At 64.9% G+C, this 27193-nt stretch overlaps 1 protein-coding gene across 9 annotated transcripts in view; it reads left to right on the top strand.

Moving 5' to 3' along the window:
- The window catches only part of RBFOX3 (RNA binding fox-1 homolog 3), a 452855-nt gene extending 427605 nt beyond the window's left edge, over positions 1-25250 (top strand). For 4 of the 9 annotated variants that reach the window (XM_045489765.1, XM_045489764.1, XM_045489766.1 and 1 more), the window contains 11 exons: positions 3873-4127; positions 9583-9720; positions 11719-11772; positions 12617-12709; positions 14182-14242; positions 17412-17465; positions 17668-17800; positions 18284-18446; positions 19357-19418; positions 20495-20573; positions 22191-22484. In XM_045489765.1, the coding sequence (XP_045345721.1) occupies positions 3906-4127; positions 9583-9720; positions 11719-11772; positions 12617-12709; positions 14182-14242; positions 17412-17465; positions 17668-17800; positions 18284-18446; positions 19357-19418; positions 20495-20573; positions 22191-22235 (1104 nt within the window). In that variant the 5' untranslated portion in view covers positions 3873-3905 and the 3' untranslated portion in view covers positions 22236-22484. Of the gene's footprint in view, positions 1-3872; positions 4128-9582; positions 9721-11718; positions 11773-12616; positions 12710-14181; positions 14243-17411; positions 17466-17667; positions 17801-18283; positions 18447-19356; positions 19419-20494; positions 20574-22190 lie in introns of all 9 variants that reach the window. The other 5 variants (XM_045489763.1, XM_045489761.1, XM_045489762.1 and 2 more) reach the window with 5 other exon arrangements.
- Positions 25251-27193: the final 1943 nt, after the last annotated feature.

Below are 27193 nucleotides of genomic sequence, written 5' to 3'. Positions count from 1 at the left end.
ACCCGTCCATTCATCTGCTCATCCATCTTTCCACCCATCCATTCATACATCCATCCAGTCATCCATCCGTCTGTCCATCCATCCATCTGTCCGTCCATCCATCCATCCTTCCACCCATCCATTCATACATCCATCCATCTGTCCATCCATCCATCTGTCCATCCATCCATCCATCTTTCCACCCATCCATTCATACATCCATCCAGTCTTCCATCCGTCTGTCCATCCATCCATCTGTCTGTCCATCCATCCATCCTTCCACCCATCCATTCATACATCCATCCATCTGTCCATCCATCCATCCAGCTTTCCACCCATCCATTCATACATCCATCCAGTCATCCACCCGTCTGTCCATCATCCATCTGTCCGTCCATCCATCTGTCCGTCCATCCATCTTTCCACCCATCCATTCATCCACCCATCCTATCCTCTGTCCATCCATCCATCTTTCCATCCTTCTATCCACTCATCCATCTATTCACCTATCCATCTGTCCATTCATCTACCTATTTGTCCATTGGTCCGTCCATTCATCCCTGCATCCACCATCCCTCCATCCGCCATCTTTCCATCCACCCGTCCACCCATCCGATGTGCACGGAGACTCCTCCGAGTGCGGTGAAGTGCTGTGCTGAGTGCGGGGACGCGGGAGCAGAGAATGAGTGAGTTGCTCTCGTGCTCTGGGAATTTCCAGTCCCCTGGGGAGCCAGACGTGTTCACAGGCTGCTCTGAAATGCCGCCGGCTGAGACGAGCCCCCAGCCCAGCAGGAGGACTCTGCTCGGCTCATGCCTCAGAGCCAAGCCTCTCCTTGACTCTGGCCCCAGCAGACCAAGGAAGAAGGAAGAAAAAGGACGTGGTGACACTGGCCATGCTGCCCTCTGTGGGTCAGGCGTTGACACGCCCCCAGGGTGCACCGGGTACCCCCTGCTTTCCCATCAAGTCCGGCCCGAGGGCCCTCAGCCCGAGCTGCACATCAGCACCTCCTGGGCAAGTTTGGATGTAAATTGACTCAGACGCCCTGGGGAGGGGTCCAGGCGTGGGCTGTGCAGCCAGGGTGAGAGCCGCTCGCTTGACCACAACCACCTCCAGCGCGGGTGTGGGGGAGACAGCAGGCAGGGCTGGTGAGGATCTCCCCCAGACCCCCCGAGTCACAGTCGCCAGCCTTTGTGCTACACTTCCTGTGTCCGGGCGCCGCGACGACCTCTTGCAGATTGAGGGAACTTGTCAAAGAGGATGGATGGCCACCCAGGGCCACCCAGGGGCTAAGAGGGAGCCCTGCCTGTGTAGCCCAGGCCCTGAACTCTGTCACTCAGCTGTAAAACCCCACCCCCCGCAGACACCCAAGCGAAGGGCCACAGCGGTGCGTGGAGGGGCAGAGGCATAGGTTTGAGGGCCGGGCAGCCTGTGCTGCCTTCCCAGCTCCTGCCATGGCAGCCTGACCAGCCACTTAGGCCTTGTGCCTCAGTTGTATCGGCTGGGAAATGGGGAGCGCTGTTCGCCTTGTGGGTTGGAGGGGGATTAAGTGAGTTCATGTCTGCAAAGCAGAGAGCACCATGTTCCCAGACGTGCTGATTTATTGTCCTGTGCTAAATGGCCCAAATGCCACCTCCTGCCCACCCAGACGCCTCCAGACCCGGGCACTCAGTAACCACAAACATGCTGCCTGGTGTCCCGCCTTTGTGTCCAGCCCAGGGAGCCACTGCAGTGCGGGGCAGGGGTGGGGGGTGGGGGGGCGGGGAACGACGGGGCGTCTGCTGTCACTCAGTCCCGAGGGGACCCAGGGAAGAGGGCGCTGGGGAGAGGTGGGGGTGGGGTGAGAAGGCACGGAGGGGAGAAGAGCCCCTCCTTCCCGGGCCTTGGAGGAGGTAGGGAAGCGGGGACACTGGGAAGATGTTAGTGAAGGTTCTGATCAAATATTTATCAGTTAATTGATCTCTGGAGGCTTCTGACAGTGCCCTCCCCCTTACCCTGGCCATCTCCTCTTCCTCCTGCCCCCTCCCGCTCCCCTCAACCCCTTGCCCTGGCCTCCAACCCGCCCTGGCCTCCTCCAACCCTCCACCTCCCCTCACCTGACCCTTCCCCACCCTGAGCCCACCCCCTCCCCCGCCAGCACATCTGCTCACAGCAGGCAGCGGGACCTCACGGGCTACTTTGGAGCAGTGAGGGGGGGGATGTCCAGCGAAGGGCGTGCACTCACAAGTGTACGTGTGTGCATGCACACGCGTGTTCCCCTCCTGCTCTCTGGAACTCCGACACTGCCCGGGCTTCAGTCTCTGCAGACAGAGATGGGACCCAGCAGCTTTGCACAGGAGGAGGAGAAGTACAGGATTTTCGGCTCCTTAGGCCAGCGCTCAGCAGGGTCACCCCAGGAGTTAGGGGTAGTGGGCGCTGAGAAGGGAGGCCGGCACTGGGTGGGGGGTGCTGGCAGAGAGTGGGCCTCCAGCCCCCCACTAGCAGGGAGGTGGGCAGGTGGACAGGGCCCCGGCCGGAAGACAGAACACCCAGCCCGGGGCGTTCGCGCGTTCGTCAACACCCTCCTGAGGCCAGGGCACCTCACGCTCTGGGTAATTGTCCGAATTTACCCCCGCTCCGGATTGCAGTCTGCACGGGCCGGGCTGCCCGTCCCGCCTGACTCTCCGCCACGGGCCCTGGGCCTGGCGCCCCCACAGTTATGGGTGAATGAGTATAACTGATGAAGGACGGGGCAGAGGAGCACCTATCTCATACAGGGGGAGGGTGGGCAAGGAAACAAGCCTCGAAACCCGCCACGGTCGGTCGGCGTGACAGGGGCAACATGGGAGTGCACGGGGCTCCTCCCCAGGGAGACATCAGGAAAACACCGGAAGTCTGTGCAGGGGTCCTCCCGCGCCGGCGGGCGGGATTCTCAGAGATGGCATTCTCTCCCCTGGGGACACCCTCAGGTGTCTCAGAAGGCCAGAGAGTGTCTTGCCTGCTCAGAGGGGCTGCTGAAAGCCCGCCCTCCCCACCACCTCCCCTCTGACAGCCTGAGGACCCCAGTCCCTTCTCTGGGCCCCTTCCTCCCAGGGCCACATCAGGGGCTCCCACAGGTACCCAGGTTGCAGCGGGAGGTCTGGGGTGAGGGCGAGACCTTGCACTGCTGCTCCCCGTGGGGACCTTGCTCCCCATTTGAAGACCCCTCTGCTCTGCTGGGATCCTGCCCAGGGCCTGGGGCCTGGGGCAGCAGCCCTGCAAGGGTGCGGTGGGGTGGAGATGTGCTCAGGGGTTGTCGTCGAGACAGAGCCAGAACCTTCCGTGCCCCACAGACCACACCTCACCATCAGGGCCATCAGGGGGGCCGTGTGGTGCGGACTCCGAGTTCTGTGGGATCAACTCTGATCACCTTCTGGGCAGAGGTTCTCCTTCACCTCCTTTACCAATGGGAAAATCAAGGCTGAAAGACTTCATCGGGGAGGAGGGTGTGGGTGTGGCGCTAAGGGTAACGAGAGAGAGTTCTGTGTCTTGTCTGGATCAGTGGGATGGCGTCACGAGAGGTCACCGCTGGCTGATGCTGGGTACAGGGTGCACGACGTCGCGTGGGGTCCTTTCCTACGGTTTCCTGTGACTTTAGTGGCCTCAGGTCTGACAACGACAAGTGTGTGCATGAGTGGTCTCGAGCCCTAAGCTCCCCAGACACCTGCCGCCCCGGCAGTCCCCTCTAATGGCTCAGATCTGGAGCCCCGTGTCGGGGAGTCCACCACCCAGGGGGCCTGGGCAATGCTGAGGGGCCACGGGAGCTTCTGGAACCCGCCCCCCTCCGCCCCCGTTCAGCCCGTGAACTCTCACAAGGAAGGTGGGCAGGGACGGGGCCCGCCAACGGTCTAACCAGCCACTCTCTTTCCCCCCACAGGGCAATCAGGACGCCACGGCTCCGCCTGAAGCGATGGCCCAGCCCTACCCCCCCGCCCAGTACCCCCCTCCGCCACAGAACGGCATCCCTGCCGAGTACGCGCCACCCCCTCCGCACCCCACGCAGGAGTACTCGGGCCAGACCCCGGTCCCCCCGGAGCACGGCATGACCCTGTACACACCAGCACAGACCCACCCCGAGCAGCCGGGCCCCGAGGCCAGCACGCAGCCCATCGCTGGGGCCCAGACTGTGCCGGTAAGGGGGCCCCTGGAGCCCGGAGCCTCGGGGAAGGCGGAGGGGCACACCCACCCAGAGGGGAGGCTCGGCAGGGCCGTGTGGGCCAGCAGGTCAAGGGCCGGGAGGGGCCTCGTGCTGGGGAGCCAGGTCCTTGCCCCCCGGGGAAGGGGCTTTCAGCCTCGGACACCGAGGGTCTCTGTCACACCAAGGCCAGGCACCGCGGGTGGGCAGTGACCCCGCGGCCGGCCGAGGCCCGGGCCCGGGGGGTCTGCGCAGGCGGGGACGGGGCGGCGGGAGAGGAGGCCTGGGGCCCCTCGTGTGTCTCGGGTTGCGGGCACGGCGATCGTTTCTAATCGCTCGTAATCTACCCGCCCGGCTGCCCTCCAATCAGAGAGCCTTGATTATGTGGTCGTAATGCGGCTCCAAGGAGAAAGTGCTGAGCCGGCCGCTTCTCAGACATTCCCTGACAGCGAAGGATTGTGGCCGGGAGCGAGCGGCCAGCCTGGGGGTGGGTGGGTGTCCCACGAGGGCAGCCCCCTCCCGGGGACCAGCCTGAATGAACCCCGCCCGCTCCAGCCCTTCCCCGGCCCTCCCAAGTGCCTCCTCCAGGCGCCTGCCCCTGCCCGCCCCAGGGCGTTGGGGGCATCCGGCTGTCCCTGCTGGCTCCCTCCCAGCGCTGGCTGGCAGGGGTTGGGCAGGAGGCCAGCACGCCCTGTGCCGCCCGGGAGGGGCCCCACCCTGGCAGCGTCCCGATGGGCGCCCCTGCCCTGCGCTCCCTCAGCCCTCCCCCTGCTCCAGCCTGGCTGCCGGGGGTGTGGGGGCGCCGTGTGGATCCAGATACTACCCGCCTTCCCTGTGTGGGTACACCTGCCCGCTGGGCTGGCCCCGACCCTCGTCTGGGGCCCAGCCGCTGCCCCTCCTCCCCGTGCGGACTGCCACCAGCCTGAGTCAACTTGACCACTCCCCGCGTCCCCGCGTCCCATGGGCGCCCCCCCCCGCCAGGGTTCCTACAGCGGGAAAAGGCGACACCCGCGGGTCCTGGAACCCGAGCTGGCACGTACTTCTGGGGCCACTCTGCTTCTGCTTCCTGAAACCCAAGAGGGGGTGTGCTCACACCAGAGCCAGAGGGGCCTTTCTGGGCACTGTCAGTGCTGGCAGGTGGGCCCGTCCTGATGGGAAAGCATGTGTCCGGCCAGACCTCCCACGATGTCACCTCCTCGTGAGCAGACACTGAGGCCGGGAATTTGCCCTGGGAGTAAGCACAGGACACAGGATGGCCAGACGGGCAGAAGCCTCGGAGTGGGGGGCCGACCATGCAAACCTGCACAGCAGACACCAGCCAGGGGGGCCTGCTTGACACCCTGCATCACCAGATGAGGCCTAACGGGGGAAAGCATGAAGTCTTCCTTCACTGGGCAGACGGTTGTCGGGGGCGCGCACTGAGCCAGCAGTGGGGGCACACGGAAGAAATGACCACCCTGCCCCGCGGTGGCCACCGGCTCCCACCAGTCAAGGACGTAAAAGTCAACAGGGGGCCAGTCATGGGACGGAGTATGGGTGGTGGAAGGGACTCAGGAGTCCCAGAAAGGATTCGTGCCGAGAGGTGAGCATCTCACTTCCCAGGCTGAGAGCCTCCCAAGGAGAGCACCCGGGCCTGGTGAATGGGGAGCCTTGACCTTCCTTCGGTCGGCTCGGGTCTCTCCAAGTCCCTGCAAGGGGGTCAGGGTCCGTAGGTCTTCCGTCCAGGGATACAGAGGAGGAGCGACCGTGACTCATCATGCTCCGGGGCCACCTGAGCCCTGCAGAGGACCTGAAGACACCCAGGCAAAGAGCTGGGCCACCGCTGGAGGCCAGGAGCACTCAGCCCCTGGAGTGTCTCCACAGGCAGAGGCTGCCCACCTTGGGAGGAGAGGAGATCTTGCTCTGAGATTCCGCTAGCCACCTTCTTCTTTCCAGAGAAGCTGCCCAGAGCTCCCAGCTGAAGCCTGAACACCTCCGTGCTGGGTCACACATCCCACCCTTGTGGGCGGGGTCCTCCGCTCACCACAGCCTCCTCTCTGTCCTCCCCAGCCAGCAGGTGCCACGCTAGCAGGAGCTGTGGCCTTCGGTCCCCTGCGTGCTTCGCTCCTGGAGCTTTAAGCAAAAGGAAAAGGGTGGACTTTGGTCGCAGCGCAGAGGGGAAGAGCAGATGTATCCACCCCCCCCCCCGGTCCCCCCAGCCCGGGGAGACTCAGCCGCGGGCCGCCACCACGCTGGCAGGGTGCCGACAGACAAGGCCATCCGTCAGCATCAGTGCAACAGGTGCAGTGGCCGGCAGAGAGCTTAGAACGTTCCGTGGCTCAGAGTCCGCAGTGGGAGCGCACGGCTCTGCCCAAGGACGGGACTGCCCCTTACGACGAAGAAGACGTCGCAAACAGATGGCTTGAGGCTACCCACCCGTGGAGAACGCCTCCTCCCAGGCCAGCTCGCCACCCAGCGGGCCCGCCGGGTCCTTGCCTGCTGCCTGAGTGCCCGCCAGGCCACTGGCCCCCACTAGGGTCTCTCTAGGCCTCTCTCTGTGCTGAGTGACCTCAGGAAGCCCCAGGTGAAGGGGCTGCAGGCTCTGGGGATGGAGGTGCCCTGGGTGGCATGTGGACCCTGCCTCTAACCCACCAGGGGTCAGCTCCTGGCCTTGAGTGATGGCTAAGGTGACACGGAGAAGGACAAGGACGTTGTGGCCAGACGGGGCAGGAGGGAGGCCGGTGGGGAGGTGGTCACTGTTGCTTCATTCTTCCCTGCCTTGGAGCCCTGGGGCCAAAGATTGCTTTAAAAGAGACAGGAAAGAAATGGGGAGTCCCAGGGAAAGGCAGCACAGCCCGGCCCACCCCCCACCGCATCCCCCTCCCCGCCGGGGACACTCGCCCATCTTACCGTCTTACAGCCACTGAACCCGTTCACCTGCCTCTGCGTGTAGCTGCGCTCGGGTGAGGGGGCTCCTTTCTTGCTTGTGCCCTGGCCCCACTCACGATTCATCCCACATGACCCCCCAACGCCCCATTCCCCCTCCTGGCCCTCAGCTGGCTCCCCTTAAAGGCCTCTACGGTGAGGCCCGGAGGAGGCCCCCGGACCGTGGAGGCTCACAGTGGGCTCAGCCCTGCTATGAGGACAGGCCCAGGGTAGAGACAGTCCAGGAAGGCCGCAGGCACCTCACTTCGTCAGCGCCCTCCCGCGCCCCTCCACTGTGTGCCCAGGGCTCCCCCGCTCCTTTGGGTGCAAGCTGGCTCAGCTGACCGCTGCCCTCTGCTGGTCCCAAGCCGGCATTACATGCCCCTCCCCGGCGGAATCCCCAAATTTAGGGGGATTCCGTTAGTCACCCGTACCCAGGAGCCACTGAGGGCACAGCTGCGTGAAACGCACTGGGCGGGGCGGGAGTGACAGAGGGCGCTGGGCCCACCCTGACCAGTGCACGGAAAGAGCCACACTTTGTCATAACCAGAAAGCAGGAGAGTCAGCGGGTACCTGGCCGGCCCTGCTCTGATTCAGGGGCACCCACGAGCCTCTGGAGGGCTAGCATAGGCTTGATCTCTGCACAGCAGAGTGGGACCAAGGGAGGAGGACAACTGAGGGGGGGGGGGGGCGGGGCGGGCCGGACTGTTGGGCATTTGCAGGTCCCTAGCTGGGCAGGAGGAGCCCCCGGGTGCTCCCCAGCACCCCCCAGGTGCCCAAAGGCAGCTGCCAGACGTTGCTCCCGCAGACCTGCCACCCACCCCCCCATCCGGATGCCTCAGCAGACTGACTCCTGGGGCTGCTTGGTGGCCCCCAGGCCCAGGCGCCGCCATCACCTACAGCCCCACCCTCGGACACACGTCACTCTTGCCAGCCCGATAGGAGGGCTCCGAGAACACACACTCAGCAGAATGGGGCCCACCGCTCGTGGGATGGCCTCCCTGGGTCACACACGTCCCCAGGTGAACAGGAGGACGGTGGCTTCAGACCACACCGGGGATCGCACACCGTGTGCTGCAGACCCGAGTGCGAGGGACCAGCGGCCCCGGAGCTGATGACGTCCACCCCCCTCGCCTGTGGCACCCTGGCGCCTGGCCAGAGGCCTCCTGGCCGAGTGCCGAAGCAGGGCAGCGGCCCCCTCCTTCCAGAAAGGATGAACGGTTGGCCATTGAGGGCAGCCACTCAGGAGCCCACAGACAGACCTCTGGCCACTAGCCGTCGCCTTGGACGAGGCTCTGACTCTCGGGCTCCGATTCCTCAGCCGGGAGGAAGCCTCGGGCACGGGGCCTCCCCCTGCTCACCCGTCCGAACTCTGGGAGGCCTGTGGTAGCGGCCAGCGCCCCCTCGATTGCCAGCAAGGAAACCCGGCAGAAAGGAAACCAGCGAAGCGGCAGTTCTCGGAGGCCCATGGGAAGCGGTGTCCGGGCGTGTCTCCCCGGGCTCTCTGCACCCCGACCGTCGCCGCTGCTCAGCTGTCCGTGCTTCTCCGGCTGTGATCGAGGCCGCGGCCACCAGCACCTCCACTCTTGCGAAGTCCAGCCTGGGCCTCGGGGGACCCTCCCCCTGCGCTCCCTCCGGGCAGAGAGAAGCTCAGGGCGCCCCTCGTGCCTCCAGCCAAGGTCCCGTCCGAGGCGCAGACCCCGGACAAGGACACAAGGCCACGCAGAGTGCCGGGGACGCGACCCCAAGAAAGCCTTGGCATCCCTGCCGGGCACCTGGGGACACAGTGGAGCCCCCGGGGTGGGTGCCACCTACCGTGTCTGTCGCTGGCTGATAGCTGACCCTGGACACTCCCACTCGCCTCGCCAGTGAGCTGAGCCACAGTGAGACTCGGGTCGGTCACCTGCTCGCCCACCGGGCACACGTCGATGGAGCCCAAGCCGCATGCCGTCGGCACCGTGCTTCGGCAGGGACGGAACCAGGCTGGGGGCCGGCCTGCTGGTGCGCTGGTGGCCTGTCCCTGCAGAGGGTCCGGGTGTTGCACAGCACGGGGGCTAGGATGAGGGGCAGCACCTCGCGGGCATGCGTGCCTGGGGGCGGGCTCTGACATCTCCCCGGCTTCTCATCAGGCCTAGGAAGCCAGAAAGGCCCCTGTGCTCCCAGAACTTGGGTTGTGTGGGGTAAGGGAGAACCCTTGACTTTGAGGGTCAGGGTAGTCAGTGCAGCCGAGGGACCGCTAAGGTCAGACCTGTGTGCTCAGGGCTGAGCCAGGCGGTGACAGCGCACCCGGCCAGGGACGCCGGCCCCACGTTGGCGTCTGTGGTGTCGGGCACAGCCACGTGCAGAGGCCTGGAGGGGGCGCCTCGGAGGTCAAAGTGCCGCTGGGCCGCACCTAGTGAGAACCGCCTGCCCGGCCCCCCTGTGGCCCCCAGCCCCAGGATGGGGAGGCCCAGGGAGTTGGAAGGTCCGGCCTTCAGAGCCTCCGCTCCGGACGGGACGGGACGGGGGCCGAGAGGGGTACCTCACAGCCCGGGTCCTCTCCCCGCAGCAGACAGACGAGGCGGCACAGACGGACAGCCAGCCGCTCCACTCCTCCGACCACACAGAGAAGCAGCAGCCCAAGCGGCTACACGTCTCCAACATCCCCTTCCGGTTCAGGGACCCCGACCTGCGGCAAATGTTCGGGGTGAGTGCCTGCGGCCCCTCCGTGCCGGCTCTCCCGACTCGGGGTCCCCTGGGTCCAGCTCTGACCTGAGCCTGCAGGGTGGAAAGAAGGGGTGGCAGCCAGACACGCAGCACCTCCACGCCCCACCCCCACCCCCACTTCCCCCGTCCTCGGTGCTTCTCAGAGGCCCCTCGAGGCCTAAAGGTTATTAGGTGCCTGCTAGGTTATCACTCCGCAGTCCCCACGGTCTGACGGGAGGGGACCACCACCCCTCAGAGGGCACCGGGAGGGGCAGCTCGGCCTCCTGGCCCCACAAGGCCCAGCAGCCGACCAGCCCTGCCTCTCCTGTGTGCCCCAGGGCTGAGCACTCACCCTCTCTGGGCCCGTGTCCTTGGGGCTCCGGGCAGACGCTCAAACCGTGGGAAGCAAGCACGCGCCACCGTCCTTCTGGATTCCCCCAGTTGGTTCCAGCAGGGCGGGCCTCCAGTCTCGTGGCGACTCTGTTGGGCCGCTTGACTTGAGTGCGGCTGCCCGGTGGGCGAGCAGGCCGGCACCAGCCAGGCCATCCGTCCCAAACAGCGCAGCCACGGAACCCCGGGGGGCCTGGCCCGCGTTTCTTCCCGCGCCTCCGCCCTCACCCCAAACCCTCTTTCCCGCCGCCGGCACTGTGCCCGCCCCCACCCCTGGCCTCTGAACCCCAGCCCCGCCTTCACGCCACACACCCGCCCCCCCCCTCCCCCCCGCCGACCCAAATGGGATTTGTCAAAGGGGAGGTGCCATGAGGGCGGACTCAGGCACCACACTTGGCCCCAGGTAGCCACTCCCCTTCTTGGAGGCCAGGCCCCATCGGATTGGGGGCTTAGACACAGTGAGGGGCCTCTGGGATGTGGAATCATCAGGATTCTGCCCCACTCGGCCTGGGCCCCGGCAGCTGCCAACCCCTTTGATCCTGGGGGTCCCCAGTTAAAGCGGCCGCTGTACAAAGCTCGCCCTGACCTCGGTCCCCAGGTCACGTCCCATCCCTCTTCCCCATACAGCGGACACCTACTGGTGTCAGCTGGTCTGTCCCCTCACCAGGGTGTCAGCTCGCCTGTCCCCTCACCAGAGCGTAAGATCACCTGTCCTCGTCCCTGCTCCAGGGCGTCAACTCGCCTGTCCCCTGTCCCCTCACCACAGCATCAGCCCACCTGTCCCCGCACGAGGACAGGCAGCACCAGCCCTGTTCCAGCCTTCGTCAGAGTTGAGATTGCATTGCTGTCCTCTTCCGTGTCACGTCACTGCTCCTTTGACACCCTAGTCCCAGTGTTGTGGGATGAGGGGAAGCCCATCGCCTACACATACCAGAGGCCTCGGAAGGGCCCCCCCCCGGGACCTGGTCTCGGGGATTTGGCCTTCACAGGTTCGTGGTCTCCTGCGACAGTGAGAGAGACAGGGCTGCCCCGGGGGATTCTGGGCCGGTGATGGGGCAGGAAGGGGGCAGCCAGAGCATCCGGGCCTGCCTGGCCGGTATGTCCCAGGCAAGTAGAGTTTGGGATCGGTTCTGTCCTGCACCCCACACAGCCCGGCCCCAAACAGCACAGGTCGCTGGCAGCACAGGTCTGTCCATAGCACTTTGTCTCTTCTGAGGGCTCCTGCCCATCGGCTTTTGGGAAGGACCGATCTGTAGCCCTTTACCCTCTAGTGTGAATGAGAGGTGGCTATCGGTAACTGGGGGCAGGTCCCGGCAGGGAGAGGAGAGGGACTCCAACCGCGCTGCACCCTTCCCCGGTCCTCGGCCCCCACGCGGGTCTCAGGCAGGGAATGCGCGCTCCGTGAGAATGTGGGGAGGCGTCTCCTGTCCCCCCACCATGCTGCACCTAGAGCCCCTCCTACTCCCTGCAGGAGGCTGGGGGCGGGGAGGGGGGCTCGGGCCAGACCCGGGCAGCAGGCGAGGGTCTCCTGAGAAGCGGGCGAGCCGGCCGGCCGGCAGTCTTAACCCATCCTCCCTTGTCTCCCCACCCCCCCTCTCTGTCTCTGCAGCAATTCGGAAAAATTTTAGACGTGGAGATCATTTTTAACGAGCGGGGCTCCAAGGTGGGTGCCGCCCAGAGGCCGCCACCATTACAGCGCCGGCTGTAGGTCCCGCCAGGCTAACGTGTGAAATGTGCGTTTCCTTCCTGGAGAGCTTCGAGCCCGAGGACCCCTGAGCTACACGGGTGCTTGTATTCCCCGCTCCTCCGCCCCCCCGCCCCCCCACCCCGCTGTCTGTGTCGTTGCTGCAGCTGCGATGCTTTCTGTCTGAGCTGCCGGGACCTCTCTGTCCGCGCCCCCGCTGAGCCCCGGGTCCCCAGCGGCCTAGCCGCCCCGCCAGGGGGCCGCCGGCCTGCCTGGGAGCTGGCCCCGAGGCCGGTGGGCACGGCCGCAGGGTGGGCAAAGACAGGCCCTGCTCCCTGCTCAGGGAAGAGAAGACCCCCCATCCAGGCTCCTAGGGTGATGGGGGGTGGGGCTGCCCCCAGGAGGTCCTGAAACCCAGCTTTGCCCCCCAGGTGGCATTAGGGTGACACAGTCCTGGCCCCTGGCCGGGTTGGCATCTCTTTCATGGCTTTGGCCTGTCCTCTCGGAGGCGCCAGGCGGTCAGCTCAGGCCGGGCTCAGGCCAGGCTGGCAGCTGCCCCCGCCTGGGGCCGGACCCTTCCTGGGCATCCTGCCGGTGGTACCAGAACAGACCTCTGGGCTGCCGACCTCTCCTTCAACTCACCTGACTCAGTCCCTCTCTCTCTCTCTCTCTCTCTCTCTCTCTCCCTCTCCCTCTCCCTCCCCCTCTCTCTTTCCCCTCGCCCATCTTTCTCTCTCCCCCTCCCTCTCTCTCCCTCCCCACTCCTCCTTTTTTTTCCTTTCTCTCATCCTTTCTCTCCGTGTCTGTCCTTCTCCGCTCACAGGGTTTTGGGTTTGTAACTTTTGAAACTAGCTCAGATGCTGACCGAGCCCGGGAGAAGCTGAATGGGACGATCGTAGAGGGACGGAAAATTGAGGTGCTCAGATAAGTGTGCTGCGCAGGGCGCGCCCTTGAGAAACGCCACTGTCACCCAGGTCCCCCACCCCAGCCCCGCGGCCACCTTGCAGAGAGCCGGGCCAGGGTCCCCAGGGCAGGGAGACGGGGCGGGGGGCAGAGCCCAGCCCATCTCCTGCCACCCCTCGTGGGCCTACGCTTCAGGCCCATCCAAGGGCCCCCTCCCTCTGCTTTCTGGAAGAGGCCCCCCAACTGTGGGAGTCAGCCAGACACTGGGAGGAGCCCCTAGAACAACACGTTTGAGGTGGCCAGCTCTAAGCACCACAGCCAACCCAGTCTGTCCCCCAGTGGGGAGGTGCTGTTAATCCCCTCCCTCCGGGGAGAAGCAGCTGTCCCCTGTCCTCCCCCTCCCCAGCTGCCAGGGCCTGGAAAGGGACCTAGCCCAGAGGAGCGGCAGAGAGAGGAGACCACGGGTCCCCTTCGGCCCCCCTCACCCCTTCCCTGGTGGGCTGCCCATCCCCCTCGCCAGTGCTGCGGCCTGGGAGCTGGGCTCCTGGACAGGCAGGGCAGCGAGGGGTAGCCAGGGAGGGGAGGGGTCCGCAGCGAGTGTAAAGTCCGTGGGAAGAGAAGCGGCAGGGCCTGGGGGGGAGAGGGGTTCCAGAAGCGGCAGCCCTGCAGGCACCGACCTCGGCCAAGCTCTGGTGCAGCAGCCGGTGGGCACGGGGGGATGCAGCCCCAGGCCCAGGGGCTCACACAGGACATGGGGAGGCAGTGTGGCCCCGACTCCTCTCTTGAGTTCCACCACCTGCCCTATTCTCGGTCTCCTTCCACAGAGGCCGAGCCCCACCCTCCCTACACCCCAGTCGGGCCCCTGCAGGGACTCAGATGCCTGGAGTTAGGACCCACCCCCTCGGCGCCTGCTTGCCCCCTCTCCCGTCGGCCTTGCCCTCGAGGGGCACACGTGTCCCATCAGGAACTCTCCGCTGGCCTCAGGGGAATGGGGTGCTACCCCCCCCCCCGACAAGAGGGGTGCCCATGACTAGGAAGGCCTCGGCAGCCACCGAGGGCACAGAATGTCTTGGGGGCCGGTCTGCTAAGTTGGGCTGAGAGCACTTTGTGGAGAGTCCACCAGCCAGCTTCTCCAGTGGCCTCGGGTTGCCGGAGAGAGAGGCTGGGGCTTGGTCTGCGGGCGCGGCGTGTGGAAGGCAAGGGCCAGTGGGCCGGACGTGGTGCCTGAGCCGAGCGCCGGGAGCCGTGGTGGCCCAGGCTCGCTGGAGTGGGGGCAGCACGGTGGGGAGGGGAGGCCTGGGAAGAGGGCCAGCCAGGGTGTGGGGCCAGGCCGGCCGCAGATGCTGTCCCGGGCCTTCTCCTAGCCCCCGGGCCCTCGGTGCGGCTGTGCAGGAGCGGTGCAGAGCAGGACTGGGGTGGCCGGACGCTTGCAGGGAGCCCAGTGCCCTGCACACCCTCACCTTCTCCTCCCTTCTCTCCGGGCAGGTCAATAACGCCACAGCCCGCGTCATGACCAACAAGAAGACTGCGAACCCCTACACTAACGGTAAGGGCCCCAGGGCTTCTGGGAGGCTGCAGGGGCCCACCTCCCCGGATGCCGAGCGCCCCCTCGTGTCCCAGCTCCGCCGGGTCAGAAGGGGACAGATGGGCCGGAGCAGGAGGAGAGCTGGGGCCGGATGCCCGGGCCTTCCCAAGCACGGGACACCCCAGGGACAGGCCCCGGGCACAGGGGGCGGTGGCCACTGTTAGTTATCTTCCAAGCGGTGAGGCGGGGCCCGGGCTAGAGACGCTCCCTAGTGAGGGAGTGTGACGATAATTCGGATAGTCCTCCATCCGGGCCTTGGGGACCCAAGTGTCCCCAAGGGGATCTCCCCAAGGGAAGCCTTATGGGCACATAATGCTCGTCGACTCAGTGGTCTTGTGCACCCACACACCTGACTCTAAGCAGAAGCAGCGAGTCTACCCTGAAGACAGAACCGCCGAGGCTGAGGGGAGGGGTGGCCCTCGCCGCTTCACGTCTTCACCCCGCCGGCCAAGGCGGACTGGTTTGGGCGCAGCTGGCAGTGCGCTGGGGCCCGCTCGACTTCGTGCCCGTGCCGGTGAGCGGTAGCCTGCTGTCAGGATGAGTCTCCCTGCAGGGTGGGGGCTTGACGTCTCACCCCCCAGCAGGGGCAGAGTGACCAAGCCACCCCCCCAGCGCTCTTGTCCCTGTGTGATTGGCCACCCATGGAGTCAGGTGACAGGTCAGCAAGGGTCAGGGCGCTGGGGGGGTGGGATCTGCCACGTGGTGACCCACCAGCAGGGCCTCCGGGAGCAAGGCAGGGGTCTGGCTGAGCCACATTTAGACTAGATTATGGCTCCCACCCTGCTTTTTGGAGGACTGTCAAAGCTCACATTTTTTAAAGAAATTCGGGACACCCGCCTTTGCCAGCGTCCCGAGCTCCTGCCGAATGCTTGACACGGTAAGGCACAGTGGTAGGTGTGTTTGGCAGGTCAGGACGATCATCGGGGGCCCGTCGCCCCCGTCACCTGGGAGCCACACCCCCTGCTCTCCAGCCAGAGCCGGGAGCGTCGGGAAGCATGGGATCCAGAACGGAGTCCATCCCTGAATGACCACGTTCCTAGCCCGGGACGGGCGCGGAACCCACAGTGGTCTCACGACAGGGAACGGTGAGATGCTCACTGCCAAGGTTTGACCTGAGCATCCTCGCCGGCCTGAGCAAGAAGGACGTGGGCTGCGGTCCGCGGGCCCCAGGTTCTCTGTGGGTCGATACGGAAGCCCAGCACGTGGGCTCTGGCGGCCTGGGTATGTGGCTTGCCTTCGCCTGAACCCTCCAGAGAATCCATCGAATTCAGAAATTCATCGGCTGCGGGGCGGGGGGCCGAAGTGTCCACTGCAGGAACCAAACTCGCCAGGTTTGACCAGGCGTTAAGACTATTTACAGAAGAAACAAAGGAGTCACCCAGGGGGACCTCAGGCTGCCTCTGTCATCTGGGGTCCCAGACAGTGAAACGGGACCGGCAGCGACAGGAGGAGGCATGAGAAAGCCAGAGTGGCAGACAAAGGTGCCCAAGATTGCAGAACTAAAGGACCCACGGGAGCCCCGAGGACGGAGCCTCAGCGGGAGGGTGGGCTTGGGTCATTGGCCCCAGGACTCCACTCCGTCGTGGCTCTTACTAAGAAGACTCAGTTCCTGGGACGAGTTCTTTTTAGATGAAACATTTCTTCCCTCCTGATCTGGGATTTAGAGAAGATTCCAGAGTCTCAGCAGTAACATTCAGACACAGAATGGACCCCCGGGAGGAACAAGGCCCCAGACACTCCCGGCCGCCCACCCAGCAGTGGGGATGTTAGAATCTGGGTTGGAGGCCCACAGGTAGGGTCTGACACTGATGGCCTGGTCTCGTCCTTCGCCACGCTCTCCAGAGGCGTGTCGCTAGCTGGCCAGTGGGTACGGGTCCCTTCTGTCCCTCCTCACAAGGCCAAGCGGGATAGGGAGCTGGGCTGTCAGGACATACTGCCAAGATAAGATCAGGTACAGCGAGGCGGTCAGGGGCTGGGCTCGGTCAAAGACACCATGCCGTGCCCATGGTATCTGAACGAGCGCCTGGGGCCAGAACCCACTCAAAGCCGGCTGCCGTCCACCCCTCGGACCCTCCGATGGAAGTAGGCTTCACTCCTACACGTGGGTCCCTGGTGGGAGGGGAAGACTGGTCCAGAAGCGGAGGGCCCTGAGCCAGTCCACCTGCAGACAGAGACAGGTGGGTGCAGATTCGCTGGAGGCCAGGGAACGGCCAGGAATGTGGGCTGGGTCTGGATCTGGCTCCGCCACTCCCGCGCCCCCCCCCCCCCCCCCCCCCCCCCGGCTCTGGGATGTGAGGCTGCCCTTCCTTCCTCCCCGAGCCTCCTCCGCTAGCTCGTCTGTAAAATGCGAGGGTGTGACACTTGGGTGGGTTTAGAACAGTGTGGCGCGCGGTGAGGTGCTCCGGAAATGTTAGTTGTCCTTCTTAGTACCTCCAGTCCAGAGGCCCTTCCTCCTCAGGAAGCCCTTCCCCTGGCTGCTCCGGGGAAAGACAGACCCAGGACGGTCGGGGCGGGACTCAGCCGTGGGGACGGAGAGCTCCACCCCAGGACAGGGGCTTTGGGACAGGAGGTGGCCCGAGGCCGTGGCAGAAGCCACGCCCCCTCACGGCAGCCTCTGGCCCTCCTGGAAGGCAGCCCGGCCCCCACCGGAGACCGCGCTCCCGTGATTGGGCCCCATCATGTGCCGAAGCGCAGGTGGGCCGGACCCCTCGCCCCAGCTGTGGGCCCGCAGAAGTTTACAGAAGTGTTCCAGTTTCCCTTCCTAGTTCTCTCCCGCAGAGACTGCGGACTCCAAGCCGCTGGAGCTGGTGCCCCGCCCCCCTCCGCAGGGCAGTCCCAGGGGCGGGCTGGGGAGGGCCACAACTTGAAAACAATCAGGAGGACACCCAGGCAGGGGGGTCGGGAGAGACTTGGTCCCTGTTACCTAGGGGCCAGAAGGTCAGAGCCGATGAGCCTGCAACATCCGCAGAGGGGCCCGGGGTCTCCTCTCCCCGCCCTGACCGCGGAGGGAGGTGGGCCGGCCTCCCGCCGGGCTGTAGAGGCCACGCCTAAGGTGGGAGGGTCCCAGGATAGTGTGAGGTGGGGAGAGAACTGGGGAAACGGTGACTGGGTTTCTTGGCTTCTCTTCTAGGCTGGAAGCTAAACCCCGTGGTGGGCGCAGTCTATGGGCCTGAATTCTATGCAGGTACAGGCTGGAGCGGTCACTCTGGGCGGAGCCGGGCCGGTGGGGGTGTGGCCGGCGGGTGGGTGTGGCCAGGCAGGGGCGTGGCCGTGCGGGCCTGGTTGGGCGGTGCCGGGCTAGCTGTGGCTGCGCACTGGCCGGGTTGTTTCGACCTGGCCTCAGGCTTTCCCTCTCACCGCCTCTTCTCTGGCCCCCTTTCCTGCAGTGACGGGGTTTCCCTACCCCACCACGGGCACGGCCGTAGCCTACAGGGGCGCGCACCTACGGGGTCGGGGCCGGGCCGTGTATAATACGTTTCGGGCTGCGCCGCCCCCGCCCCCCATCCCAACTTATGGAGCGTGAGTACCTGGGGAGGCACTTGGGAGGGAGGCATGGGGGAAGCCCAGGGGGCGTGGAGGTGGGGGGGGGGGGGCCTGGGCAGCCGGAGGGGCTAAGCAGCCTTTCCAGAACTGCGGGAAGGTGGGGGGGAGGGGGTGTCGGGAACCCCCAGACCTTTGCACTGCAGTCGCCTCCATATCAGTACCCCAACCCCATCCTGCCATGGGCGCCAAGGCTCACTGGCATTTGGGGGACCTTTAGAGCCCCGGCACCTTGCCAGCTGATTTAATGGGATGGTGGTTGGCCCTTGAGCTCAGCGAGGGCCTGCTCGAAGCCCTCCCTGGACCATTTCCCCGGGGCCCAGTGCCCTCTGCCTGGATGGGGGGACAGCTGCCTGGGCTGGGGTGGGGGGAGGGTAAGCAACAGGGGCCGCGGGGCCCCTGGCTTTGTGGGAGAGAGGAACTGACCAGCAAGGGTGTTACTCTATTGTTATACCAAAACAGGGCACTGGAGCAAACGCTTGTTAAAATGCCAGTCCCATGGGCAGGGCTGGCACCCTGCCCCCTCCCTCCTCAGCAGACGCCGGAGCCGGCCTGCCCACCACTCTCTTGTCCGTTTGCTTCCAGGGTCGTGTATCAGGACGGCTTTTATGGTGCTGAGATTTATGTAAGTGCGGTCCGGAGGGGAGGGCGGGGTGGGGCTTGTCCAGGCCTTCAGCTGATTTCCAGGGTCTTCCCCTCCCCCACCCCATCCCACTTCATCCTCGGAACCCCGGAGGGTGAGAGTGCCAGGGCAGTGGGTCCCTGGGGACCTTGGCACAGCGGAGCCTGGGCTGTCTGTGCTCATGTCTTCTCCGGTCCCCAGGGCGTTTGGGTGATGGGGGCAGGGGCGACTCTCCCGTATCCCTAACTGCATTGGGGTCACCGAGTGAGCCCCGGTGGGTACCCCATGTCCCGTACAGAGGCCCAGAGAGAGACCAGGAGGCAGGGGCTCGAGGGCAGACCCCTTGGTGGGTTCCTGTGGCTTCTCTCTCCCTTCGTGGGGCTGCCCCTGCTGCTTCCTCTAGCCCAGAGCCCCAGCTGACAACCCCTTCTCACGCACCTACCCAGCCCAACACGAAACCTTGCTTCCATCGTGGGCATTTGCCCATAATCCAACAGTCCCTTTGTGCCAGGGCTGAGACGTGATCCGGGTTTGCCCTTGACCTTTCCCAGTATCTAGGATGGCACCCAGTCACCCATGGGTTCTCCACGCCCACGGGCATCAAAATCAGGGGCCCACTGGACTGCTGGCAGGTCTGTGGGCACTGAACATGTGTCAAGGCCACGAACACAGCCAGGCACGTAATTGGTACCCACCAGTGTGTTGAATGGGGAAGTGAACAGACACCCCTGCCTCACCTCAGCCCGGCCCACTTGATAATCTGTGGTCCTTAGGTCTCCATTAGGCCAGAAGCGAGGTGCCCCCAGGCCTGCACCCGCCAGCCAGTCCTCACCTGGCTGAAAGGGGAAGGTTGACAGGCCACGTCAGCCCCGCTAAGCCTCTGTGCCATCTCTCCCTCCCCCTTACCCTGCAGGGGGGCTATGCAGCCTACAGATACGCTCAGCCTGCAGCAGCAGCCGCGGCCTATAGCGACAGGTATGGCTGGGGCCGTGGTCGGGATAAAGACAGACGATGGGGTAACAGGGTCCCTGCGGGGCTGGGCTCAGACAGACGGGAAAACTTCACTACTGCTTGGGCCTGGGGCAGCTCCCCCTGGCGGCACAGAATCTGGACAGAGGAGAGCAGGTCCGAGACCCCTGAGCCAGCGGCCCCCCCTCCCCGGTTTCTTCAGTCCCTTCCTGCCCTGGAGGCCCCGGAGTGGGAAGGGTACTCAGGAGGCTGTGTTTCTGCCCGTGGGCGTGCCTCCGATCCTTCTCGGGGCTTCAGGGTCTGAGGCCCTTTAGCTCGGAGAAGGAGAGGCAGCAGCTTGGGCTCCCAGGGGCCGTGGCGAGACCAGGTGGGCAGTGTGGCCATCTGAGAGCAGCCGGCCCTCTGCCCAGTGGCGGGCCCACCCAGGGGCTGGGGGGGGGTGGCTCTGTGTTTGGAGGCAGGTCCCCCAGGGGTAGCCTAGCCTAGCACATGGGCGCTTGGCCCATTGGGCACAGAGTTCCTGCTTAGGGGAGCCTGGCATGCACGTGGTGGGTGCCGGCCTGGGGACCACCTGACTGTCCCTCCTGGTGGCACCCGGGGACCCGCACCTTTCTCGAAGCCTCTCGCTGCATCTCACGTGTGGGTTTTGTCCGGTGCACGGCAGGCCCTCCGGCCCAGCCCTGTCCTACAAGAAGGTGGCATTGCACACACAGAATTAAGTTGAGAGGAAGGCCATCAGGGGGACACAGGGCCATGTCCCCCCCTGTCCCCCCTCCCTGCTCTGAGCACTCTGCCCTCATTCTTTCCGGGGATCGAGGTTTCTCTTCCCTCCACCCCAGCTCTGTGAGGACTCCCATTTCCTTCCACGAGGTCCCTGGTAGAACAGCCTGCCCCTCGTCAGGCTGGAAGAGCTGAGAGGAGGGTGGCCAGCTGTGTTCCAGACGCTTCCTTCTCAACAGGCAGAAAGGATGGCGAGGAGGGAGGGGGGGCCTGGCGGGCGGGACCACACTGGAGGAGGTGGGGGGCCCGTTGCCACCCCTCACCTGCCCCCATCGCCCCCCCGCACCTCCCTCTCTCCCCAGTTACGGCAGAGTCTATGCGGCCACCGACCCCTACCACCACACCATCGGCCCCCCAGCGACCTACAGCATCGGAACCATGGTAAGGAGCGGGGGCGCCGCCTGGCCTTAGGCGCTGGCCGTTGGCGAGGCTGGGGTGGGCAGGCCCTGAGGACAATGACCCAGACCTCTGACCGGCGCCTGGGAGGACCAAGGCCTGGATTGGGAGTCTGGGGGAGGACTTGCCCCTTTGAGCCCCCGGGGCACTTCGAGGGAGGCAGGTCCAGTGAGGACGTCTGGCCCTCTGGGGAGCATCCTGGTCCGCCCACTCTGCCCAGTCTTCTGAGGCTCCAGAGGCTCGTGGGGGTGTGTCCGCCACCGTCCCCCTGTGTCCTGTCACTGCGCTTTTCCTCACGTCAAGGAGAGGGACAGGGGCTACCCCCCACTTCCCACCCAGACCCGTCGGCGGCCCTGGGGCCAGCGCTCTCCCAGCACCCACCCCCCCACGCACTCCCGGCCGGCTCACGGCACCAGAGGTGTGCAGGCCAGTGTGTCTGTGTGTGTGTGTGTGTATGGCCAGCTGTCGACACATGCAGCCCAGCTCACTCTGTACCCCGAAACCTGCTTCCAGTGGTCACCTGCCTCCTGTGCCCACCCACCCCCGGCCCTGGGGGGTGTTGATGTCGGTTTTTAGCTAGCTTGGCGTCCAGCATCAAAGATGAACACGTTTTTCGGGGGGTAAGGAGGGAGGAGGTTCAGAGCCAGTACGGATACGTTGTTCCATCTCCCTTGGTCTTGATTACTCCCTCCCCATTTTTGTTCTGTCTTTGATTTTTTGACAAATTCCCGGCATCCCAGGCAGCCTGCAGTGACAGCTAGCAGCCACAGGGGGCAGCAGCAGGCCTCTTGGGGGCCCCAAAAGTGCGCTCTGCGGGTCCCTCGGCTCCAGGCTCAGCTCAGGGCGCCCCCCCACCATGCAGCTGCTGGCTAAAAGCTTTCATTGATTCACAGAGGGGCCCCAATTATGTTCTCATTTTTGCTTGTAAGATTCTCTTTTTTTCCCCTCCGGCACTTGCCGCTCCCATTTCCTGTTGAAATTGGTTGGTGGGGAGGAGGTTCCTGCGGAGACCTCCCTGACCCAGCGCAGCCCAGGGACACAGGAGCCGGAGCATCCAGGACCCGTCCTCCTCAGCCGGACGCAGGGCCAGGCCCAAGCGAGGCCCTGGCGGAAGAGGAGGGACCCCCTAAAGCTCGGAGGAGCTGGGCGAGCAGCCACAGCCTCTCCTGGTGGAGCCGAGGCCTGGGGAACCCTGACAGAGGAAGCCCGTCCACCCGCCAGAGCCCCCAAGGGGCTCTGAGGAGGTGGGGCCCTCGCTCAGACCTCCCCCGACCCATTAAAGAGAGAGGGGCTCTGGGAGGGCCAGGCCCCAGCCTAGAGAGTCATCAAGAGACTTCTCAAACCTCCTTGTCCCGGAGTGCCAGGGCTGATGACCCCAGCAGCCTCCTGGCCCCCAGGCCACCACCACGACAGAACGAGGCCCAGGGCCCCCCCCCGCCGCCGCTGCCATGGTAACTGGTACCCACTCTCCCCAAGGCCAGCCTTAAAACATGGGACTTAGCGATTTCTTTTTGGTTTTCCTTATTTTTTTTTTCTTTTTGCTTTTTCCCCCCCTACCACAAGGCGGTACTGATTGGCTGTTTGTCATCTTTGATGTTGCAGGCTAGCCTCTGCCGAGGAGGGTACAGCCGCTTCACCCCCTACTAGCAAGAGGGCCCAGCCCCTAGCAGCATTCACACTGACTGCCCAGTACACACCACACCCAGCAGGCCAAAACCAGGCACAGCCACCGGGAGGACAGTGCGCCCCCCCCAGTCAGCGGCACGCGACGCTAAAGTCCATAGGTCTTTCCTCCAGCCAGCTGGTGTCCCTGCCCCTCACCATGGCGTGTGTGTCTTTGACCCTGGTTACCCCTGTGTGTCTGAAACCTTGCTTCCTATTTTGACTTTGTTGACGTTGTGACCCCCAAGCCATTTCAGGTACGGTATGCACACAGTGGGAGGGGCTAGGCTGGGCACGAGACCCCCTCCCCCTCCCCGAGAGCCGGCAGTAGAGCCCGCCAGGGCGACACCCACTCCCCATCATCCCCCGGGGTCTGTGGAGCCACAGGAGACACCCCCCGCCAGCGGCCAGTGGGGGGCCACCACATCCACTGCCCCTCCCCTGGGGTTCAGGGAGGGACGCGGGGGACGGTGCCCCCTTCCCACCTTCACCTAGTCACAGGAGTAGCCCTCTCTGCCCTCCTCACCCCCGTCCGGCTGAAACTAACATTTCTGATTGAAGTTTATTGACGTTTCCTGCCGAAGCAGTCACAAGCACACGGTGCAAGGCGGAAACTGCCGTGGCCACACCAGCCTCGGGGCTGCTGAGCCTCTGTTGTAAGAAAGGAAAACCTAGGAAGAAATTCCCCTGCATCCCGCCACCCCACACACACGCACGCACAAAGCCATCCGCCCTGCAGGGCCCAAGGGGTCGCCCTCAGCCCACCCGCAGTGACTTCTGGCTGCAGGCTCTCCCAGCCCCCACGCTGCTCCGCCAGGCCCCGGGGATGGCACCTTGGCCCCACCGGACTTGGGGTCCCGGCCAGCCCGGCACCTGTGTTGGTATTCGGGCTACGGCACCCTTCCCCTCCCCCGGGCTTGGAGACATCTTTTTGCCAGGGTCCATTTCAGGAGGGGGGAGCAGGTCGGGAGCAGGGGGAGCCCCATCGCGGGCCTTCCTGGCGGAACAGCACTCGGCGCCAGCCTCCCCTCTAGAAAGGTCCCAGGACCGTGCGGGGTCCGGGGAGGAGAGCCTGGCTGGGGCCGCCGGTAATCCTGAGACAGCCCCAGTAGCTTCTGGAGGAGGCTGCGCGGTCAGGACCTGCCTCCGTTACAGGAGAAAGTGTCTCGGGCCGGGGAATCCCAGGTGCCCTGACGCGCCACAGTTGGGCTTCCGGGCGCGGCCAGCCAGCGGGTGTGGGTTCCCCGCCAGCCAGGGCACACCGGGTCCCGGCTGGTGGAGTGGCCGGATCGTGTCCTGGGTGCCGGGCCCTCTCTTCCCCCTGCCCAGAGCCCCTCCTTCTCAGCCGCCTGGGTCCGGGCCCCTCGTGGCCTGTGCTGTGCCGTCCACCCACCACGCCCTCTGTCTTCAGCCGGCCAGAGCCAGCCGGGCCCCCCCTGCCCAGCTCAGCCCTAGCAGAGCCCGCAGGCTGCGCGTGCCAGCCAGCTTCACTGTGCTCTCTGCTCCTGCCGCCCCCCCGCTTCTTCCCACTGCCAGCCCATACTCTCTGCCCTGGAGAACGAGGTCTGCTTTAAAGTCAGCTCACGGAGGATGATGGGTTCCCGGAAGCTGGGGGGAGCGGGGAGGGGGGGGGGGGACAGGCTGCAGCAGGGGGGAGGCGCTAGGACCTTGGGGCCCGGGGCCCGGCCCCCGTCCGCCCGCCCTGCGCCCTGTGCGGGCCGCTGGGGCTGGTCCCGTCCTCACCGCACGCCTGGCAGTTGCTTCTGTGAAACTGCAAGTCCTTTCTGTTTCTGTTGTAGTGAAAGCTTCCACCGTTTCCTTCTTGGACCATGAAGGGCAAAAACAAAAAACAAAAACAAAACAAAACAAAAAAAAAAAAACAAAAAAAATCACAAAACAAAAAACAAAACAAAAAAAGATGTTAAGATCCAAGCAGCAACAAAACCAACCAAACCAAGAAGCATCCACCACGTCCGAGTTGCGCGTGGCAGCGCACATCGCAGCGAGGGAGCACGTCCGGCGGGCACCGCGCCCAGGAGAGCGCCCGGGCCCCCGCCCCTCCCCGGCCACGGCGCTGGCGGGATGGGGAGAGCAGGAGGGGAAGGGGCCTCGTTTTCTACCAAGTCTTCCTTTCCGGCCCCCCACTCCCAGGGCACGTGGGGCCCAGCGGAGGAACGGGCCACAGGCCTGCGCAGGGGAGAGCAGCCAGCGGGACCTGACCTTGTTGCCGACCGTGCCGGTGGAGGGGACGGCTGGGCTGGGCGCGGGGGGCGGCCACTCATTCCCGGGGTCTCTGGCTCCAGCCCGTGCCCGTCACCCTCACGTCCAGCTGTCTAGGCCCCAGCTCACCCACTCTGCCATGCCGCCAGTGCCCACATCCCAGCGAAGGCGTTTGCAGGCCACCAGAGCCGGTCCGACCAGCAGCCCTGGGGCCCGACCCCAACACCAAGGAAGGGCTGACATGGTTCCAGAACTGTGGGGCGCCCAGGCCCCCCCAGTCCAGTGAGGGGGCTCCCGGGCAGCCTGAACAGGATCATTCCCCTTACCTAAGAGCATCGGGAGGGTAAGGGCCTCGGGGCTGAGGACACGCTCTGGCTCTGGCCGGTTCCTGTTCCCTTTCTGGAGGCGGCCCTGGGCCTGGTCTGTGGGAGGGAAGGCAGGCCTCATGCCGCCTGCTGGACCGGGCCCTCCTCACCGCTGCCCTGCAGGGGAGCAGAGGGTGGGCGGGCCAGTGCAGCACGGTGAGGTCCGGAGTCAGGGTGCCACGGGGCTGGACGGCCAGGCCAGAGCAGGGAGAGCGAGGGGTGGGGAAAGGCCCAGAGGGGTGCCCAGGTCCAGTCCCAGGGTGGCTGGAGAGCAGACCGTAGGCAGCAGGGAGGAGGCCCTGGCCAGGCAGGGATAGCTGGAGTAGGGAACAGCAAAAAATAACAAACATAGGCTCCCAACATGGCTCCACTGTCTCATGAAACGTAAAAATTAAAAAAAAAAAAAAAAAAAAAACCACCTCACTTTATATATTCAGCATCAGCTCCTGAAGTGAGCCCCTTTTCTATTCCTGTTGTACAGAGCCCCGCCCCGCCCCTCCCGTCCAGAGCCCCCTCTTCTTGCGGCAGCTCCGCCCCCGGCCCCGCCCTCCCGGCCCCCCCAGGACTGCAGCCGAGCCCCAGGCTTCCTTTCTTACCATTCTGTATGCTTCCAAGGTGTGACCATTCAAATCAACAGTATTATTATTAAGATTATTAATAAAGATTTCTTTCTTCAAACCAGGACGACGCTTTTTGATTTGGCAGCTCCCGGGCGGGGCGCAGAGGGTGGAGGGCCGGGAGGAGCCCCGCGGCCTGGGAGGGGAGTCGGAACACCTTTCTGGGCCAGACTGCAGAGCCCCAGCCCTCCGCACTCCTTTCCCAACCCGACCCAGAACAAGCCGGAGGCAGGGCTCACGCGTACCCCTGGAGCCTCGCCTTGTCCCTGCTGCGGTAATGCTTGTAACGTTTCGAGCACATTCGAGGGGAGACCGCCACCGGGGCCCCTTCCCAGTGAGCAGAGGCTACCCCACACCGGCGCCTGGCCGGGCCCAACGTGGTGCCGAGCAGCAGCTGTGGCCAGCCAAGTGCGAGCGGGAGAGGGTATGGGGCTGGGGGCGCCGTGGGGAGGAGGGCCCTCAGATCCCAAGCGCGCCCCGGGCTCTACCGGTGTGATGGGCGATGGGCAGAGCCCCGGTCCCGCGCTTCAAGGAGAGCCCCGGGGGCGGGGGAGGGGAAGGGGGCGCCCCTGGAAGGCTGGGGCGCAGAGCCCTGCCATCCTCCCCACCCCCGAAGAGGGAGCAGGCCCGGAAGGAAAGCACAGGTCAAATCAAGAGCTGAGAAGCCTTGGGCATGGGGGGCTGGGCCAGAGTCCAAAAGCAAGGTTGCCCCACCCACCACTCAGCTCACCAACTTGAATTCCTCCTGTTTTCACGCAGAACAATTTATTTGAGAGCGATTACACCCGCCGCAGGGGCACAGGCTGAAATGCCAACATACTAAGTTTCCTGCCCAGGGCCTCTGCTGTCTGCAGGCCGGGGACGGAGCTCCCGGGGAGCTGGGGTTGCGTGGTCTCTCGCTTCTAATCGCCTGCCCCCCAGACTGTGAGAAGGTCATGGCCGCTATAAATTTTCCCTCCTTCTCTGCATAAAACATTTGGGGGAACCAGCAATTAAAGAAGCAAACAGGCCTCGTGAATGAAGACCTGGACGTCACAGCAGGCGGTCGGCTTCGGGGCACCCGGGGCTCCCCCCGCTGGGGACACAGGGAGCAGGCCAGGAGCCTCCACCCCGGTTCCCCGGGGCACGAAGCAGGAAAGGCTCAAAGCACTCCAGGGAGAGTTCCAAACCGCGAACACGCTTGTGTGAGCAGCTCCGAGGGGCTCAGGTCCTTCCCACCAGTCTGCTGAGCCGTCCAGCTCCGCAGGGACCACCAGGGGTCGTGGGTGGCCTGCGCTTCCCAGCTGGTCAGTGGAGGCACCATCCTGTTCCACATGAAGCCCTTCCCCCTCGGCCTGGGCAAACCCATTCCCCACCGGGGGCTGAGCTGGGTAGGCCACGCACGGGACTCGGAGAGTAAAACTTTGTTCCTCTGTCTCACCGGGAAGGGGGCACGTGGGTGCCTGGGCAAACGTCAGCCCCGAAGGAGACCCCCTTTGCTGTCCTGCTGGCCGAGTTTACCAAGGCCACCCCGACACCCCTCTGAACTCCCGGCTGAGGCGGTGTGGCTGTACTGCCTCCTGGTGGCCTCTCTCCTCCCTACAGCGTAAGACCAAGTCCGTGGACCCCTGGCCTTGGACCCGAGGCCACCCCTTAGGTGTGACCCCCTGGCTGGGACTGTCTGGCCCTTGGGACCGCTCCACCTCTCATAGCATGGGTGGAGGACAGAGAAATGGGCAAGTGACCCCCAACGTTGGCCCTG

Source organism: Leopardus geoffroyi, chromosome E1, assembly GCF_018350155.1.
Source record: "Leopardus geoffroyi isolate Oge1 chromosome E1, O.geoffroyi_Oge1_pat1.0, whole genome shotgun sequence".
Lineage (NCBI taxonomy): Eukaryota > Metazoa > Chordata > Mammalia > Carnivora > Felidae > Leopardus > Leopardus geoffroyi.
The sequence above is the reverse complement of the archived record's forward strand: the minus strand, read 5'-3'. Positions and strand labels throughout refer to the sequence as shown.